Source organism: Melospiza georgiana, chromosome 10 (assembly GCF_028018845.1).
Source record: "Melospiza georgiana isolate bMelGeo1 chromosome 10, bMelGeo1.pri, whole genome shotgun sequence".
Taxonomy (NCBI): Eukaryota; Metazoa; Chordata; class Aves; order Passeriformes; family Passerellidae; genus Melospiza; species Melospiza georgiana.
The window spans coordinates 20,744,815-20,763,559 of NC_080439.1; the positions used below are offsets into that span (position 1 = coordinate 20,744,815).

General features: G+C 51.8%; 1 protein-coding gene across 1 annotated transcript; it reads right to left on the reverse strand.

Annotated features, from left to right (window-relative positions):
* Positions 1-1,337: 1,337 nt before the first annotated feature.
* Positions 1,338-10,947, reverse strand: SENP2 (SUMO specific peptidase 2). Its single transcript, XM_058031103.1, has 17 exons — positions 10,832-10,947; positions 9,674-9,729; positions 8,878-9,008; positions 8,612-8,678; positions 7,880-7,958; positions 7,125-7,254; positions 6,895-6,998; positions 6,402-6,490; positions 5,739-5,796; positions 4,645-4,708; positions 4,153-4,296; positions 3,874-4,005; positions 3,320-3,523; positions 3,138-3,217; positions 2,408-2,492; positions 2,068-2,163; positions 1,338-1,554 (listed from the first exon to the last, which is right to left on the reverse strand). Exons 1-17 carry the CDS (start codon positions 10,945-10,947, stop codon positions 1,477-1,479), a joined length of 1,713 nt encoding a protein of 570 aa, XP_057887086.1. The 3' UTR covers positions 1,338-1,476.
* Between the last annotated feature and the right edge of the window lie 7,798 nt (positions 10,948-18,745).

The following is an 18,745-nucleotide window of genomic DNA, read 5'->3' on the forward strand; positions in this document are numbered from 1 at the left end:
AGCAAAATTGGCTTCAAATGAAAAATAACCCAAATAACCCTCCCAACACACACACACACAGAAAAACTACCTCAGGTTTTCGTACCTCAGCACCTTGCGCTTGTGTTGCCCTTTTAGAGATTTTTGTATGCCTTGTAAAACTGATAGTTGGAGCATTTTTTTATTTTTGTAATAAAAAAAAACCGAGTTGGAAAAATGATCTCGACCAAGTCAGCTGCGAGGTGGAAGAAGGAAACCATCCCCTGTGTCCCAGAGCTCTTCTGTAGTCTCCTGCAAGCCGAGAGCCAGTGGCTGTTCCTTCGGAGAAAGCTTGAGAAATGGTTAAAAAGAACAAAAAAAAAAAAAGGGAAAAAAATAAAAAAAGCCAAACACAGTAAAAAAAAAAAAGAAAAAGGGTTTAAGCAAATCCAGGTGATGGATGGAAGCGGTGAAAGCCGACGGGCAGAGCAGGGATGGGAGCGGAGGCGCCGGTGCCAGCGCCGCTCCCGTGGGCTGCGAATCCGCGTTTTCCTCTACTGCAAAAGTGTTCTGTGAAAACCAACCTGAGACACCAACAAAGAGAAATATATCCAGCTAACCAGAGCCTGAGCCTGCTCTCTGTTGCTTTCTTTGGGGTTCCTTGTGGTGGTCACGGCTGCGAGTTCCTCCCTGGTGCCCAGTTCCCTGCTGCCAGGGAGGGAAGGGCTGGATGGGGTTGCAGGCAGTGCCAGGTGTAGTTTTACCCTGGGAATGGGAAGTGTTGCCATCACAAAGCCACCTATCCCCTCCTGCACATCCCTGGATGGAGCATCCAGTGGGGAAAGGCACCAGATGGGGCTGGGATGGCCTTTGGGGGCAGGGTGGGGCTGCCTGGGCTGGTGACAGGTGCCACAATGAGGGACCCTCCCTCCCTGAGCCCCAGAGCCAGGCTCTTCCCTCCCACCCCTCCAGCATAAAGAATCCTGCTCTGGTGGCAGCTGGGACAGTCAAAACTGCAGCCCCAAACAGGAGGAACCAAAGGGAAGGGTGAAAGGACCCCTCAAACACTCCCAGCTGCTGCATCCTCATGCTCAGATCTTCTGCATCCTCAGGGAATATTAATTATCCCTGATTAATTATTTGTAAGGATAAAACACGAGTGTCTTTGGAATTGTTCATTCTTGGGAGAATCTGCCCTGAGATTGAACCAATCTGGAACAATCAGTGAAAGCAGAGACAGACAAAGCCCCTCTGCAGGGACCTTGTGGGTCTTTGGGTCAGGAGCAGCACAGGGATGTCCCCAGGGCCACCAGGAGAGGAGACAGCCCCTGTTTTTCTTCAGATGGGGAGTAAGTTAAAAACCACACAGAGAGAGCAGATCAGTTTTCAATTAAAAAATAAATTACTCTATTAACAAGTAACCTCCCATACAATAAGGCTCTTACATAAGTTAATATTTATCTTGTCTTACCTAAACAATAAGAAATAAATACTACTCTTTCACAGAACAGTGTTTCCCTAACAGTGCATGTCTCCCAGCAGCTGCTGATGGATTATTTCCCACACCATCTTCCTGCGGAAGTAAGGCATGTGTTCCTGAAAAGAAACAGGAAAAATCCATCACATGGGAAGCCAGGGGAGAAAGAGGCAGGAAATCTCCATTAACACCCAGGGGGTTCTTGAGTGGGAAGCTGCTTTTGAGCACCTGCCAGTTGGGTACAAGGTGGGTTTCATACCAGGGTGAAACAAGCACCCAACAAACACCCACTTTTCTTTACAGGGACATTTAAAGATCACCACATTGGCAAATAATAATTGGCAAAAAAAAAAAAAACGGGGAAGTTTTCCAAGTTTTCCTATTTCACCAAGAGCTACAAAGGCCAGATATCCCAAATCCCTGGCTGGACCTTAAAGACCATCTCATTCCAAAGACCATTGTGGCATTCCAACCCAAACCACCCTGGGATTCCATGATTCCACAATTTTGCTGAAGAATCAAACACCAGACATGAGGAACAACCCCTGAGCCCCTGCCCCAGCTGCTGAGCAGCTTCCCTGGCTCCCACATGGGTGTGGGGAAGGCTGGAGCTGTTGACACCCCCCTCTCACCGGGGTGAAGATGATGGGTTTGTCTCTGGAGATGAAATCAGCAAATTTGCAAACAAAAACTCCACAGTCATTTCCATTGTTTTGTTGAGGGATCTCCTGAGGAATACAAAAACATGGAGAATTTTTATCTGTCTTGAAAGAGCAGCAATCTGGTTGTAGCACACATTTTACCCACACCTATTCCTGAAAACCTATTTCTACAATCCCTTTACCACTCCCAAACCCAAGGAACAGTCCCAGTGAACTGCACATCATCTCCCTCTGCTTGCCTGGGAAGTGTTAAATCCTCTGTGACAAGGAGTTCTAGCTCCCATTCCAAATCCAGGCATTGCTCCCATACCTCTGTGCCCATGCTGTGAAGAGTCCACTCAGAAGCAGTCAATTCAATGTTTCTTTTTTCCCTGCTTTCCTCTTCCAGGTATTTTCTGTTGAAAACAACACAAAAATCACTTTTCATCTCCCTCATTTAGGGCAACAACAACAACAAGCTGTTGAAAGGTGTCAGGAAGATAAATTGCAGTGGAATGCCAGAGGATCCTCACAGCAGAGGATTTAAGGAATGTGGAGGGAAAATTCCAATCTTAGAGACTCGGTGAGGGCTGTGAGCAGGGCTCCCCAGGGCCCAGCCCTGTGTAATGTCTTTATCCATGACCTGGATGAGGGGATTGGGCACCCTCAGTGTCCTTGTAGGTGACACCAAGCTGGGTGGGAGTGGGGAGGGCAGGAAGGCTCTGCACAGGGCTCTGGGCTGGTGACAAGGTGAGGATCAGTCATGGGATGGGCTCAGTGAAACTGGAGAGCTTTTCCAACCTCAGTGATTCTGGCATTTGTCTTTGTGAGGCTGCTCTCCTGCTCTCACCCTACAAAGCTGCTGGATGAAGGGTTTTTAGTGACAAAGACACTCAGGATGTGCAGCACCTCTGACACTGAAGGATTCAAAACACTGAGCACAACAGAAGACATACAAAGTGAGGAGCACCATGGGACAGGGCACAAACACTTCACATGGGGAGGGGAAAAGGCCTCACAAACAAGCAAAAGGGATAAAAAAAGCAAAAGCAGCTACTCACAAGACAGTTTTACAAATGTGGTCTCCTTTCTGTCCCAAGGAGTCAAAGTATTTGATGGTTTTCTCTCGGAGGTCTACAACCTGGGGTGAAAAGGTGACTTAGACAAAGCACACCCCAAACACTAAAGGACTTTGCTAATTTTGTTCTCCCCAGCCCCTAAATAAAAAGCCAGTTTGACTCACCAGCAGTGTCCAGTGAATTCTGAGGTGAATAGGCACCAAGATGACATCGTGCTCAAAGATATCCACACCTTTAGTCCATTTCTTTACTCCCTTGTGGCTTGTAGAGCTCAGCTTGGAATAAAAGAAGGTATTAAAAGCATAGACTGCTGGATATCCTTCCTTCTTGCTTCTTTCCACAAGAAGACCCATGTAGAAATTCATGATCTGGAACAGAGAGAGGCAAAGTGAGATGTGAGATAAGACACTAAATTAAAAAGATAGCAACATGTCCTTGCTGGCCACCTTTGAGCTGAGAAAACTCCAGCTTGGCAGCTTTTGCTCCCAGAATTTCACACTGAGGACTTGTGCTGCTGGTTGAAGCCCCCACACCCACTCTGATAACCCAGACTGACTCCTGGGAGCTGCATCACCCAAGTGAAAGCTTCCAGAAACAGCAGCCCACACAGTACCCAAAATAAGGAGTGCACAGCTATTTCTGGGCTCTGCAGTGGAGCTCCTGGAAGACTCCTGTGCCCAGGGAGGGGGGATTTCCCAGCAAGTGCAGGATCCCATACCCTGTCGTTGAGCCAGCCCAGGGGCTGCAGGGTGCAGATGTCCTCACGGGTGACAGTGAGCTTGAAGGCCCTGCTCAGGATGTCCTCAGGCTCACCACTGTCAAAGGCAGCAGAGATCTCACTCTCCATGGCCTGGAAGAAAGGATTCAGTGAGGAAAGGCTGGTGGAGCAGCACATGGAGCACACCAGCCCCCCAGAAGGCTCCAAGTGTAGTGCCAGAGCAAGGAGCCTTGCAGGCTGAACCAGCCCCAGCACTGGCTTGCTGCTGAGCACAGGTACCTCTGTCAGTGGAGCCAGATCATCTCCTGGCTTTTCCAGGCATGGCAGTGGCTCACTGTCCACAAAGAAGAGGTCTTTGGACAGGACAGGTGTCACATGGAACTGGAACAACTTTCTTTGGGGGACTTCAGCTTCACGCTGGCCCTGCCAGGCACAAGGACAGAAATCAGAGAGAAGCACAAGGGGTTTGCTGGGGGACAGGGCAGAGAATCCTGCAAGAAACTGTGAGGGGTTGTGTAAACACATCCCAGCAGCAATCCCCAAAGTCACATTTGACTGGTGACTGCATTCCAACAGTGCCCAGAGAGGCAGGGCTTTCCTTGGGCTTGGATTAACATCCCCAGCAAAGCCTCCACATGCAGGTATCAAGCTGAGATCAAGGTAAGTATTCCTGATTTCCACCCTTCAAATTTAATTTGGATCTCAGTCTTGAGCAGAGGTGAGTTATATTTTCCAGAAAACCAAGTGAAGCAGTGACTAACTCAAGCTTACCACTGAAGCAGCTCGTTTCTCTCGTTTTCCCTGACCACGAGAGTCTTCCGGGGGTGTGTAGTAACTAAGAAAAGAAAGAGAAATGAGCTGGATATCCACACTGCCCCATGAAATTCTCCAAAATTCACCTTCTGCATAAGAAATGCTTTTTCAAGGCTGATTCTGACACATGACAACATTTGTCTCCTTCCCCACTCCTTTTGAAGCAGCCAGACCAGGACAGATGAAGAGCTGGAAGCTTCGCAAACTTTCTGCCACCATCAGGTGCCAAACTCCTTTTTTTTTTTTTTCCTCAGTTTAAATCTTTGGAAAACAGGGAAGCAACCAGCTCTTCCTCTTTCAAGTGCTTTGTGATCACTTGTGTATCTCAAGTGATAACTGTGATCACCAGTTATTTCCCCTCTTCCCTTGAGTTTAGGGGACAGTGACAATTTAACTGGACAAATGCACAGCTCAATACAATGCTCGTGTCCAAGGGAAAGAGAACAGGGACAAAATCACCCCAAACCACACCTGCCACAACCAAACCTCCCTCTGCCCCCATCTGCACTCTGAGGGGAGGAAGAGGATGGCACCAAGCTGCCACAGCAAAATCCCTCCTGGAGCTGCAGCCAGAAGTCCCTTTCCCTTCACTCCTGCACTCCCATCCTGCCACCACAGAGTTCACTGTCCACTGAGGAGAGCAGTGCTCCCTTTTGGATCCATTCCAACCCAAGGCATACTGCAAGCCTCAAAAACTGCCTCAGTCCCCCAGGTTTTACAAGCTCCCTACTCCTTTTGTTCAGGATGCACAGGAAATGCAAAGCCAGCTCATTCATGGTGTGCCTGAAAGACTCTGGGGAGTAAAAACCAATTCTGCAAACCCAAGGACAACCTGGGCTGTCACCCATACTTTCTTCTCCCAAAAAACACCCAGCACATCCCACAGCTGCCCAGCTGTGACAGGGGAGCTGGATTTGAGGGACAACTGGCTGGGAGCAGTTCCTCAAACCAGCTGCTCCTCTCCCCCAGCACTGAGACACTGAACAGGACTGGGCTTCTGGAGGCTGACAGAATCACAAGAAACAAGAGCCATGGCTAGAAGAGACTCTCACCTGATCACAACCCCCCTCTGAGGCAGCTGGGGGCTGAAAACATCCCCATGTTTGACACCTGCAGGGAGAAGCAGCAGTATGAGAACAGGGAGGTGATTTCCCAATCCAGCAGCTGCTGCACGGAGCTCTGAGTTTCTGGGTGACATCACAGACATTTCATCAGCATTTTCAACTCAGAAGTTCAAACCCTGGCACCTGCTCAGAGATAATTTTAATCCCCGTATGATCATGTCACAAAGTCCAAGATATGAAAGAGTTAGTGATGAAAAAGTGTTTAAGTAATGAACAGGGGAAAAAAAAAACCCTGGGGCAATATTAAATATACAAGTAATTAGGTTACTTGTTTTGGAAGCTCTGCTTTTATGGAATTAGTCCTGTCTAGCATTAAAAAGGGATTAAAGTGCAGCTCTGAGGGTGCAGAGTCAAATATCCCCCCTCCCCTGGTACAAAAAAAGCAGGTAAAACAGGTGCTACAACCTCCTCCTGTGCAGTGGGGTCACATCCAGCTACAAACTGCACTGCCACAGCTCCCAAATACCATTTTAAACCAGTTCTTGCCCTTCAGTAAAACCCTCACAAACCAAATTTAGCCAATAATGAGGAAAATGCCCTGTTTGGGCTGGACTTGTACCAACAGAGTTGAGCAGCCCTGGGGATACTCACTGGTCCTTTGTGGCACAGGTGGAGAGGCACCTCTGGGTTTTTGCTCTTTCAGGGGACTCCCAGTCATCCCTGGTTCCTTGGTTTGAACTCTTGGGTGTAGCAAAAGAAAAGGACAGAGTTTTTACAGGTGATTTGTTACCAGTGCATCTCAATTCACTGCAGAGCACACGGCTATTTGTACACAACTGGCTAAATGAAAGCAACAGAAATATATAAAGTAAAATTAGGCTGTTTAATCCTTAACAGAGCCATGCTGTCACTGGTTCCATGACAAGATGCAAGGAGCAGTTTGAGGAGTTCACATCCACAAGTTTGGCCACTTTCAGCTCAGGCACACTGAACAAACAAGAGTCAAATTTTCTGTCTCCACTTTTCCAACCATTACATTTGATTCTGTCCAGAACCCTGAGAGTAGGAAAGATCAATTCTCCTCCCCTTCCACACACAACAAACTCACCACCAGAAAGTTAAGGGTTATTTTGCTCATAATTACTTGTTGAGTCTTGCTGATCGTGGAGAAGTAAGTCTTCCAGAATATTTCTCTTTGAACAGACTCAAGAGCTCTTTGTATTTCTTATTTTCTGCTTGCTGAACATCCTTGCAGAAGGGAAGGAAAAAAGAGACTTTAGCAAGCATTCCCAGCCCTTCCTTTTGTCTCAGCCTAACTGTAGAGGAACTCCACAGCTGTTTCATCCCAAAACAATTCCCTTCTCCCCAGTTTACCTCTTCAGCAGCACACAAAGGCCTCCTGGTGCCACTGACTCCTGCAGAGTGGGGACCTGGCTCCTTAATGGGGGGCCTGGGTGTGACAGGGCTCTCAGGAGCAGCTCGGATGTGGTTATTCCTGCTCAGGCTGCAAACAACAAAGGCAGAAGAAATGGTGTTAAGAGACCATGCAAAGCTCCTGATTTATTAATTAGGTTTTAATTAGCACCTCCTGATTCAAGGAGGCACAGCAGGCTGCTCAGGACCATGTTGGGGAGAGTTTTCCAATATCTCTGTAGGTGACTGGTGGTAGTAGCTGAACATCCTTAGAGGAGAAACATAAAAGGGTTTCCCAATGGAATTCCCTGGGGAAATGAAAATTCTTTGGGGAAATGGAAATTCTCTGGGGTTTGGGGGGTTTTTTTTTGTAGTTGTGGGGTTTTTTTTTGTTTGCATTCCTGGTCTCAGCCTCTTCCCAAGTTCGACACTTCCTCCTACCACAGGAGGTGAGAATGTTGAACTTGTTCATTTTTCTCTGATCTCCTGAGTCCATCAACTGTCTGGATTTAAAGGGAAAGTTTAAAATTGGTCAAAGGCAAGAACATAACTAAGATCTCACTCAGTATGGCAGAAAGGAGGAGTCCCAGAACATGGAAAAATGTTGCTCTGTGGACACAAATATGGATGCTGGACAACAGAGGAAGTTCAAGGATGAAAGTGAAAGGCATGAAACCCTAAAAAGCAGAAGTGGAAGAAAACAGAAAGTTTTTTACCTCAGATATGGAACTCTCTTACAAAGAGAGGATGGTGATTCCTCAGTCATGCACGGGTTGGTGTCACAAGGCATTTCGTCTGTGGGGGAAGAGCACAAGCCTCAGCAAGTGGTCAGGAAAACAGGAATTATAGGAGTTTAAAGAGCTTCACCAAAGATAAATTACTCTCATTTCATCCCTCAAGTTCTAGTATTATTTGTGTTATGTTGCTTCAGGATATTTTCATATTGGCAACTACAAAATGTTGCCAGCTTACAGTTAATACAAAAGGCTTCTGAGGCTCTGCTACCTAAAATCAGCATTTATAACAATTTCTTTCTGGCAAGCCAGCCCTGGGACACACTAGAACTGCATCCAAGGCAGTTAATATCCAGGATCCACAACCACATGAGCATCCTGGGATAAACCACTGAATATCCCACTTGGAAGGGATCCACAGAATCATCCAGCCCAACCCCTGGCCCTGCACAGACACCCCAACAATCCCACCCTGTGCATCCCTGAGGGTGTTTTCCAAACTCTCCTGGAGCTCTGGCAGCCTCAGGGCTGTGCCCATTCCCTGGGGAGCCTGTTCCCAGCCCTGGCTACAATCCAGAAGCAATAGAGGATGCAGGGAAGAAACAGAGCTCACCCTCCACTATTTCTGGTGCTACCCAGATATTTTGCCTTCAGCAACCAGCCCCCAGAGCAGCAGGAGAAAGGAACAAGTAAAGGATTTGCTGTCAGCCCTACCAGGTTCTGTTGCGTCCTCATCCTCTGCAGATGCTACAAACGAAGAGTCAGAAGAAATGTACACAACCTGAAATAAAAGCAAGTACCAGGGTGAGCATAACCTGAATGTGAATCCAAGCAAGCACCTCCCCTTCCTGAAATCCAGTCAGCTGTCTTCTGACTCAGAGCCCATGGTTTTGCCCGTGGGGGTGCAGCAGAAGGCAGGGGCACTGATGGCGCCACTTTTGTGACACAGGGTCCCACACCTGCTCAAAATCCCTGCTCACCTCATCTTCAGACTCAGAGAAGGAAAAGTCATCTCTCTCTTCAGTCTCCTGGCTTCTACTTCTTTCCTTCTGTGGCAACTTGGCAGCCACAGAGACCTCTTCAGGCCCCTTGTTAGTCCCAGAGAGACATTCTGGAAAAACCACACCAGCAGGCCATAAGGAATGGGACTGGAAATGGGGCTTGGGACTCCTGCTTCCACCCAAGCCCAGCTCCTTGATCCCATGTAGAGCAGAAAACTCATTTCAACAACACTGCAACAGCCCAGCAGCACCCCCTGGTAGGAACCAGGGAGCTCCACAGCCCCCATGGAACAGCAACAGCCTTGACTGAAAATGCTCTTTGTGCTGCCCTGCAGGGCTCAGTGCCAGGGAGAGCTGGGACATGCCCTGCCCCAGCCAGGATTTATCCTTGGTGCAAATATATGGCCCTCCCAGGATGGAAAAAGTTGTTCCCTGCTTCTCTTCCTGCCTTCAACTGACCAGGATCTCCCATCTTGTACTTGATTTGAAAAATCCCAGAATCATCAAGGCTGGATAAACCCTATAAGGGCATCAAGTCCAACAGTTCCCACAGCACTGCCAAGGCCACCACTGCCCCACGTGCCCAAGTGCCACATCCATGAACACTGGGACACACCATCGATGGGCCCAGGTCCCATGAGACCCCCTGAAGCCACAAGAATGGTTCAAAAACCCTCAGTTTCAGCAGCAGTCCTGAAATACCAAACCCAGAGCTCCCCAAGGTACCCCAAACCCAAAAATCAGGCACACAAAACCTCTCTGTGAGGGGCTATACCTGTTTTTGGCCTCTTTGCAGGGATCTCCTCAGGATCTTCCACAGGTGACAGAACACTGGGGGAAGAACAGACAGAACAATGTTTTGCAAGCACAACTCAGCATCCAAAGGGGGCTTTCCTATTTCCCCAGCATCATGTCCCAGAGAGCTGATCACCCCACTAAAGCACATCAGGCCTCTTTTTCTCCTTCTGCTAATGCCTCCACATGCTTTGTGTTTGCTCCTACCACCAAAAAAAGCCTTAATATGTAATGCTTCCCCTTTTCCTCCAGGAAAGAAGCACCCCAGAGGTCACTATGCCATCCAAGCTCACGGCACTCAAAGGAAAGTTTGGGCAGAACAGGAAACGCGAGGTGGGAATGCCAGCCCTGCTCACATCCACCCCCAGCAGCTTCCTGCTGAGTCAGCTCGGGGACAAACCCTTGAAACAATCCCCAGCCTCACCCTTTCCCACCCAAGGATTTTCACCAGCTGACACCGTCGTTAAGTCCGGTAAAAACGTCTCCTTTAGGAACACAGCCCAAAGAACGTTCCTATTTTTATTCCCCCCCCCCACCCCCACCAAGAGCTAATTCCTTCCGAGCTGCTCCTCGGTGCAAACTGCGGGCACAACACGGGGCTCCTTGTAGAGACATTCTCTGGTCTCTGTCGCTGTCATGGGGCACTGAGGGAGGGAGGGAGGGAGCAGCCGCCTTCCCCAGCCCCAGAGCACACAGTGCCGTCCGTACATCCCACACAGCAGCAGGCACCCATGGGCTTCGGCCATCGCCACCGGCAGCACAATAGTTAACATGTGGGCAGGCACCCTTTTTATCCTTTTATCCACCCCACAGCCTCGATCCATGGCGTGCCCCCAGCCGCCCGTCCCCACGGCTGTGTGCGTGCCCTGCTCCCCAATACACCGGCCCTAAATGCCCAGCCCCGCTCCCCGTACCGGCGGAAAGGGAATGAGGGGTTATTGGGAACACCTGGGGCCCACAGCCAGCGAGCGCCGGTGCGTGCGACCCACAATCGCCTGCACACCTGCGGGCTGCCTCACGGGCAACACCTGGGCTTCATCAGGGGCTGCCCACACCCACACCCACACGGGGAGCGGCGGGCCGTGAGGGGGCTGAGCGGGCCGAGCGGCGGGGCAGCAGCGCGGCGGGAAGGGCTGACCTGGGGGCCGGTTTCTTTCGGCGCGGCGGCTCCGGGCTGAGGGCGAGGGCCGGGGCCGGGGCCTGGCGGGCGGCGTCGCGGAGGGCGCGGAGGACCGCGAGCAGCCATTGGTACATGGACCGCGCGCACTTCCGGCGCCGGGCCCCGCCCCGCGCCGCCAACGGCGGCCACGCCCCGCCCACGGACACACGGGGCCCGCCCATAAACCGGATGGAGCCGCCCACAGACACACACGACCCGCCCGGACACGCCCACAGCCCTGATGGACCTGCCCACAGACCTGATGGACCTGCCCACAGCCCTGATGGACCTGCCCACAGCCAAACACGCCCCGCCCACAGCCCTGATGGCCCTGCCCACAGCCACACACGCCCCGCCCCGACAGCCCCGCCCACAGTCCTGATGGCCCCGCCCACAGCCAACACGCCCCGCCCACATAACACAAGCTCCACCCCCTGTCGGCCTCGCCCCGCCCCTCCCGCGCCCGGCGGGCCGGAGCCTCGTGGCGCGTGTTCTACAACACTCCCCGGCCACAATTTGGGCCATTTCTGCCCATTCTGCTCCTGCCCCGTTTTCTCTCCCCCAGCGTTACCACGGCTGGGTCAGGGCTTTGCCCTCTCCCAGAGGCAGGAGGTTTCCCTTCTCCGAGAGTCGAGAGCTTTGTCCCCGTGGCGGGTCAGGAGCTTCTGCCCTGGCACACTCAGCTTTCCCTGCTCCGGCACTCGCTCCTCGGGCTTTGGAGGGGACTCGCTGGCCATTTCCCAGCGCCCTGGTGCTTTCCCGAGTGGCAGAACCCGCGGCATCCCGGGCAAAGCAGGGACTGGCCCCTGCGTGCCCCCGGCGCGGAATCCCCTCCCCGGCGCTCACCGAGCGGCGCTGGGCTCACATCCGTGAGTCCTGCTGCTCGGCATCGCCCTCGCCCGCTGCTGCTGTCGCGACTGACCCGCGACCGAGCGGCTCGAGCCGCGGCTTCCAGCGCGAGGCGCGGGCGGCGCCCCGGGAACGGCGCCGCTGGGTCGGTCCCGGTGATGGGGTGCCAATGGTCCACGTGCTGCCCATCACGGAGAAGGAACCTTTTTTGGCAGCCCAACCCAGTTAAGGGGCCCTAAAAGTAACAAATTGCCCGGGAATATGTGACACTTTGCTGATAAGTTTTTGATAATTGCTAACGAACGCGTGTAGCGACTTGAGGCAGCCGCGCAGTAATGCTCGCTCCTTAATACTGCGGTGGTGTTTAGTTTTATTCCCGAATTTCGGCGGCAAAAGGGGTTTTTAATGCTTTTCCTGTTGGCTGCAAGCTGGCTCCAGCATTTTCCTAAGGAGTGAAAGGGATGTTTGAAGGAAAGCAGGGAGGAAAAAGGGGCAGATTGAAGCGCTTTGGGGCAGCTCTGCCAGCAGGAGCTTCCGCAGGGAATCTAAACAAGGGTGGGGTCTGCGTTAATCAATGTGAAAAATGCATTTCTCGCAATTAAACGGACCTTCCTGGTTATTTTGGGGGTTTAATTTCCAGGAGGCTGAGCCTGGATGCGGAGCCCAGCAGAGGGCATGGCAGCCCCACGCAGGACCTGCAGAGCCGCCCTCAATCCCTTCCTCATCCTCCCGGGACAGTAGAAAGGAGAAGGATTTTAGGGCTGCCAGATTGTTTTTAACGCCTGTGATTGGATTTTTGCGTGCTAGGGACTGTGTCCGTGAGGTGGGAGTGATCAGTGCACATCCACGTCCCTGTAACCTGTGCAGCTGGAATGAGTTTATCCCGAACACAGGATAACGAATGTGGAATTACAGGGGCTGGTTCTTTCTCTTAATGCAGACTATCACAATCTCTGAAACACCAATAACCAAACACATGAATAAATTAAACTTTAATTAAAACAATGCCACCAGACTGAGAGAACTTTCTTCTTTTCTTTCTTCTTTTATTGCTTTCCTTGCAGCAAAAGTTCCCCCTTTTTATTTTTTCCCCCAAAAAACACCAGGAGTGCCTGTGTTGAAACTCCTGCCATGCCTTCCCAGAGCAGTTTGACGTCGGCTGCATTTCCCAATCCCTGTATTTTTGCAGCTGCTGGTTCCCTCCATGACTTCATCCCCATTCAGCCCCTGAGCATCTTGCTCAGAGCACTGACGTGTTGTGACTCAAAGTGATGATATTTGATGCACGCAAACCAAAATCCAGTTCCTGGCTGCTCAACAGACCTGGATCACATCTGTCCCATCTCCTAAAACAGAGGGGGAGCAGAGAATTTCCATAAATATTTATTAATGATGGCTCGTTATTTATGCATTGCTCAAAGCCTCCCTACCTTCAGTGCAGCTTTCATGTGACAGCAGTGGGGTTCCAGTACCTGGTGTTTCAAATTATTGGGACAACAAATAATTCCACTGGGGAGGTAATTTGGGAAGTGGTGGGTGGTTCTGGGCGCACAGGTGATTTTAGTGATATAAAGGTAAATAGGCTTAATCTGCCTTTTAAATCCTTTTATTTTACACGAGTGCAGGTGGAACAGCTGTGCCTGCAGGGCAAGGGGTTAACCTGGATGGAGGGGAGAGGGAAGGGAAGGGAAGGGAAGGGAAGGGAAGGGAAGGGAAGGGAAGGGAAGGGAAGGGAAGGGAAGGGAAGGGAAGGGAAGGGAAGGGAAGGGAAGGGAAGGGAAGGGAAGGGGAAGGCATAGGGGAAGGCAAGGCAAGGTAAGAGAATGGAAAACAAGGGAAAGGAAGGCAGGGGGTGGGGAGGAATAGGAAGGAAAAGGAAGGAAAGGCAAGGCAGGACAGAAGGCAAGTGAAGCAGCCTGGGCAGGCCTCCCAACCCCATTCTGAGGATGGAATGGGATGGAAGTTTCACCTGCCCCAGTATTTCCCACCTGCCACTCCCAGGCCCTCCCAGCCAGGAGGCAGAAGATGCCCAGGATGCCAGAGATGTCCTGGAAGAGCCCAAAGGCATCTCTACTCTGAACTTGGGAGCCCTTGGGAATTCTCCTGGTGTGAAGACAGACTCCTCCAGCCTGCCCAGTGTCCGGGCTGGGTGACAGCAATGGCCCCCCTGACACCAGCTCTCCTGAACCCCCCACTCCAGGGAGTTTATCCCTGTCCCAAGGGATTATCCTTGCCAACACTTCCTTCCAGACCCGCCACTCTTTATGCTGTTCCACCAGCAGCTGCTGCATCCCTGGTGAGTGGTGCTCATCCCCCTTGGGATGGCTTCTCCAGTGACTTCAGATGGGAGTTGCCAAGCTGGAAGCCTCAGAGCACTTGGAAATGCCCTGGAAAGGGAAGGTGCTGGCTTCTGGGAAAGGGCTGCACACTCCAAACAGCCCTGGCAGTGTCCAGAGAATGCTGAAACCATCCACATAAAAGTTTTACTGGGGCAAAACCAACTGCTGAAGGGCTGCACCCATGCCCCAGCTATGAGCTGGTCCTGGCCTGCTGCTGGTGGTGAGCAGGGGAAAGAGAGGAGGAGCACAAGGAGCTGCTCTCAGGAATGACAGGATGTGCTGCAATGCAAGCCATGATCCCACCCCTGTATCCCATGGAGCATCCCCACAGCCACGGGGAACTCTGGGAAAGCTTGGGCTGCAGGAGAGGGGTTTGGGTGAGATTTTGGGGCAGGCAGCTCCATTCATGGGCTGCACTTCGGGATAAGGAGCAGGTTGCTTGGGGAATTTGTGGCTGCCCTATCCCTGGAAATGTCCAAGGCCAGGCTGGACAGGGCTTGGAGCAACCTGGGATAGTGGAAAGTGTCCCTGCCCATGGCAGGAGGTGGAACTGGATGGGCTTTAAGGCCCCTTCTAACCCCAACCATTCCATGATTCTGTGATCTCAAGCATGGGCTTCCCTTTAACTCCCATTTTCACCAGGGGATTTATTTCCCTGCCAGTCCCTCTGCTCTTCCAGAAGCCATCCATGAGTGCGAGCCAGAGCATCCTGCTGGGACAAGCCACTGGCAGCTGGATTTGGAGCAGAAGTGGACAAACCACCTGTAACAGGTGAGGTCCAGTTCCACTCTCTGTGGTGTGGTTTGCAGAAAGATGAGAGAGGAGCCTTTGTACCCTTCCAGAGGGAGGATATTTGGGAGCCCCTAGCCCTTCCAGAGGGAGGATATTTGGGAGCATTTATACCCTTCCAGAGGGAGGATATTTGGGAGCTCCCAGCCCTTCCAGAGGGAGGATATTTCCAGTTCACAACAATGTCTGACCCTCTTGCTTTCTCACCCTGCAGGGACAGGACACCATCCCCCAGAAGAGGCTTTCCAGAGCCCCATCCAGCCTGGCTTTGGACACTTCCAGGGATAGCAGCTCCCTCCTGCCTTTCTCATGGGCCTGTAGGATCCATACACCAAAATGTCACTGTCAGACAGCAAAGTTGTGGCTTCTCCTGGGCTGGGACGTGGGACTGGAGAAGATGGGAGTGTTCCCACTGTCTCCAGAGCCTTCAGGGCAGGATGGGAGCTGGCAGGGATGGACACAGCACCATGAGCACCCCTCTGAGCCCGGGGATCTCAGGGCTGGAGCTGGAGCTGAGGCTCCCCCTGCTCCCCTGGGCTGGGATTCAGCTCTCTGTTGATTCAGGGCGACCCTGCCTGACTCACCCAGGAGCTGGGCTGAGCCTTTCCAAAGGAAAAACTCACATTAAACTCTGCCACAAGGCTCTGGCGACCATATGGAGCTGGGAGAGGGGTGGGGGCCAGCCCTGACCCCTATTGTAGGGAGGGCAGCTCCAGTGACCCCACTCCCTGCCCCCAAGGGCTGGCTGTTCCCAGGCCACTCAGGTTGTTCCACAGGGCTCGCTGCTAAATGAGACAATTAAATCCTTGAGCCCAGGTTTTAGTGTTTCCATGTGCAGCCAAGTATCTTAATCTGGGCTGTTTGGGGAATTTTTATCCCGTGGATCCCTTGGTATGCCTGGAATGTTTGCTTTTCCTACTGTGTGCGTGTGTTTGAGGCACTCCTGTAAAAACAAGAGCTTCCTGCCTGCCTTGTAAATCTTTCCTTGATTGGCAGAGCGGCCTTTGGTGATTAATCAAGGGGCACAACGGGGCTGACACCCTCCAGGAGCTCCTTGCAAAGCCCCAGCACGGTGGTGGGGAGCTGGGCAGGGACCCCGGGGCTGGCTGCTCTCCAGAGCCGTGCGTTGACATCGGCTTTCGGTAAGAGCCTGGGAGAGGAAGGACCGAACGGAAATTCCAGAGAGCTAAGGAAATGCTCCAGAGGGCCGGGACTTCACAGGCATTTTCTATTGTATCATCGGGATAAAACACGCGGCTCTGCTCGCAGGGAATCGCGCCGTGGCTGACCAGGCCTTCCCACCTCGGCTGGGCTGGGAAAAGAGAGATTTGTCCCAGCCAAACCTTTCCATCTTGGCTGGGAAGGAGGATATTTATTCCAACCAAGCCTTTCCACCTTGGCTGAGCTGGAAAAAGAGAGATTTGCCCCAACCAAACCGTCCCACCTGGACTGTGCTGGGAAAAGAGAGATTTGTCCCAACCAAACCATCCCACCTTGGCTGAGCTGGGAAAAGAGAGATTTGCCCCAACCAAACCTTCTCACCTTGACTGGACTGGGAAAAGAGAGATTTGTCCCAACCAAACCTTCTTCTTTCCTTATCTTGGCTGAGCTGGAAAGGAGGACGTTTATTCCAACCAAACCTTCCCACCTTGGCTGAGCTGGAAAGGAGGATGTTTATTCCAACCAAATCTTCTCACTTTGGCTGGACTGGGAACGAGGACATTTATTCCAAGCAAACCTTTCCATTTTGGCTGAGCTGGGAAGGAGGAGATTTGTCCCAGCCAAACCTTTCCATCTTGGCTGGGAAGGAGGATATTTATTCCAACCAAGCCTTTCCACCTTGGCTGAGCTGGAAAAAGAGAGATTTGCCCCAACCAAACCGTCCCACCTGGACTGTGCTGGGAAAAGAGAGATTTGTCCCAACCAAACCATCCCACCTTGGCTGAGCTGGGAAAAGAGAGATTTGCCCCAACCAAACCTTCTCACCTTGACTGGACTGGGAAAAGAGAGATTTGTCCCAACCAAACCTTCTCCTTTCCTTATCTTGGCTGAGCTGGAAAGGAGGACGTTTATTCCAACCAAACCTTCCCACCTTGGCTGAGCTGGAAAGGAGGATGTTTATTCCAACCAAATCTTCTCACTTTGGCTGGACTGGGAACGAGGACATTTATTCCAAGCAAACCTTTCCATTTTGGCTGAGCTGGGAAGGAGGAGATTTGTCCCAGCCAAACCTTTCCATCTTGGCTGGGAAGGAGGATATTTATTCCAACCAAGCCTTTCCACCTTGGCTGAGCTGGAAAAAGAGAGATTTGCCCCAGCCAAACTGTCCCACCTGGACTGAGCTGGAAAAAGAGAGATTTGCCCCAACCAAACCGTCCCACCTGGACTGTGCTGGGAAAAGAGAGATTTGTCCCAACCAAACCATCCCACCTCGGCTGAGCTGGGAAAAGAGAGATTTGTCCCAACCAAGCGTTCTCACTTTGGCTGGGTTGGGAGGGGAGGCGTTTATTTCAACCAAACTTTTCCAGTTTGGCTGAACTGGGACAGAGGAGATTTGTCCCAGCTAAGCCTTCCCAGCTCGGCTGGCCTGGGACAAGAGAGATTTGTCCCAACCAAACCTTCTCACCTTGGCTGGGCTGAGAAGGAGGATGTTTATTTCAACCAGATCTTCTCACTTTGGCTGAGCTGGGAAGGAGGAGATTTGTCCCAACCAAACCTTCCCAGCTTGACTGGACTGGGAAGGAAGACATTTATTCCAAACAAACCTTTCCACCTTGGCTGGGCTGGGAAGGAGGATGTTTATTCCAACCAAATCTTCTCACTTTGGCTGAGCTGGGAAGGAGATATGTCCCAACCAAACATCCCCACCTTAGCTGGGCTGGGAAGGAGGACATTTCTTCCAGCCAAACCTTTCTACTTTGACTGAGCTGGAAAGAAGGACGTTTATTCCACCCAAATCTTCTCACTTTGGCTGGGCTGGGAAGGAGAACATTTATTCCAGCCAAACCTTTCCATTTTGGCTGAGCTGGGAAGGGAGAGATTTGTCCCAACCAAACCTTCCCGGCTTGGCTGGACTGGGAAGGGTGGTCAGAGTGCCTGTGGCTGCCCTGCTGAGCAGATCTTGGCTGGGCAGAAATAAAATTTTATAGATAAGAATTAATAAACAACCTCAAGACTGAAAACTGAAGAGTCCACGCTCGTTCTTCAGCTGCGCAGGCCGAAGCAGAGACACCCTGCACATCTCGGGGCAGAGAATATTAACGGCCAAGCCAAGAGTTCTGCCCCCTCCTTTTGCAAGGGGTGGCTCCAAACTGGGGTGCAAATCCCCCCCATGGCCCCGGGGAGGGGGCACAGACCCACCCACCCACCTGGATGTGCTCCAGACTCAGGTGGGCAGATGGAATCAGGGAGGAGGTGCTGCTGGTGGCACTGTGACACTTCCCTGGTGTCTCTGTGTCCCCCCACATCCCCACCGAGCTCTGGGACGGGAGGTGGAGCCTCCCCAGGTGGGCAGGAAATCACACCCAGCCCTTTGAACTTCTCAGGAAAAAGAGAAAATTCCTCAAAGGCGGCGAAACAACAGTGAGGGGCTTTGCTATGGAAATGCAGAGCTGTGTCCCCTGGGGCTGGTGGCTCCTGGCTTCACCTTTGTCCCTGCTGGCATCTCCTCAGCGTCCCCTGGACCGGGTCCCACTGGGGCTGGCAGGTCAGGAACAAACCCCTCTCAGGAAACGGGGGAATAAAGGAAAGCAGAAAAGAACAATTTAACATCCAGGAATGGAAATGACTCAGGGGCATTAAAATGCAGGGGAGATGAGAAAGAGGAGGGTCCTGGCCCTGTTTTCAGCCACATTTTGCCCTTTTAAAATTCCTAAGAAGGGGCTTTGTGAAGGTGCCTGTGGCATCACCTCCCTGA

Coding starts and splice junctions, on each gene's coding strand:
- SENP2 (XM_058031103.1), bottom strand. CDS start 10,947: ATGTACCAATGGCTGCTCGCGGTCCTCCGCGCCCTCCGCGACGCCGCC. Junction 9,009..9,673: donor TGCAAAGAGGCCAAAAACAG/GTATAGCCCCTC, acceptor TGGTTTTTCCAG/AATGTCTCTCTGGGACTAAC. Junction 6,491..6,894: donor CGATCAGCAAGACTCAACAA/GTAATTATGAGC, acceptor GCTACACCCAAG/AGTTCAAACCAAGGAACCAG.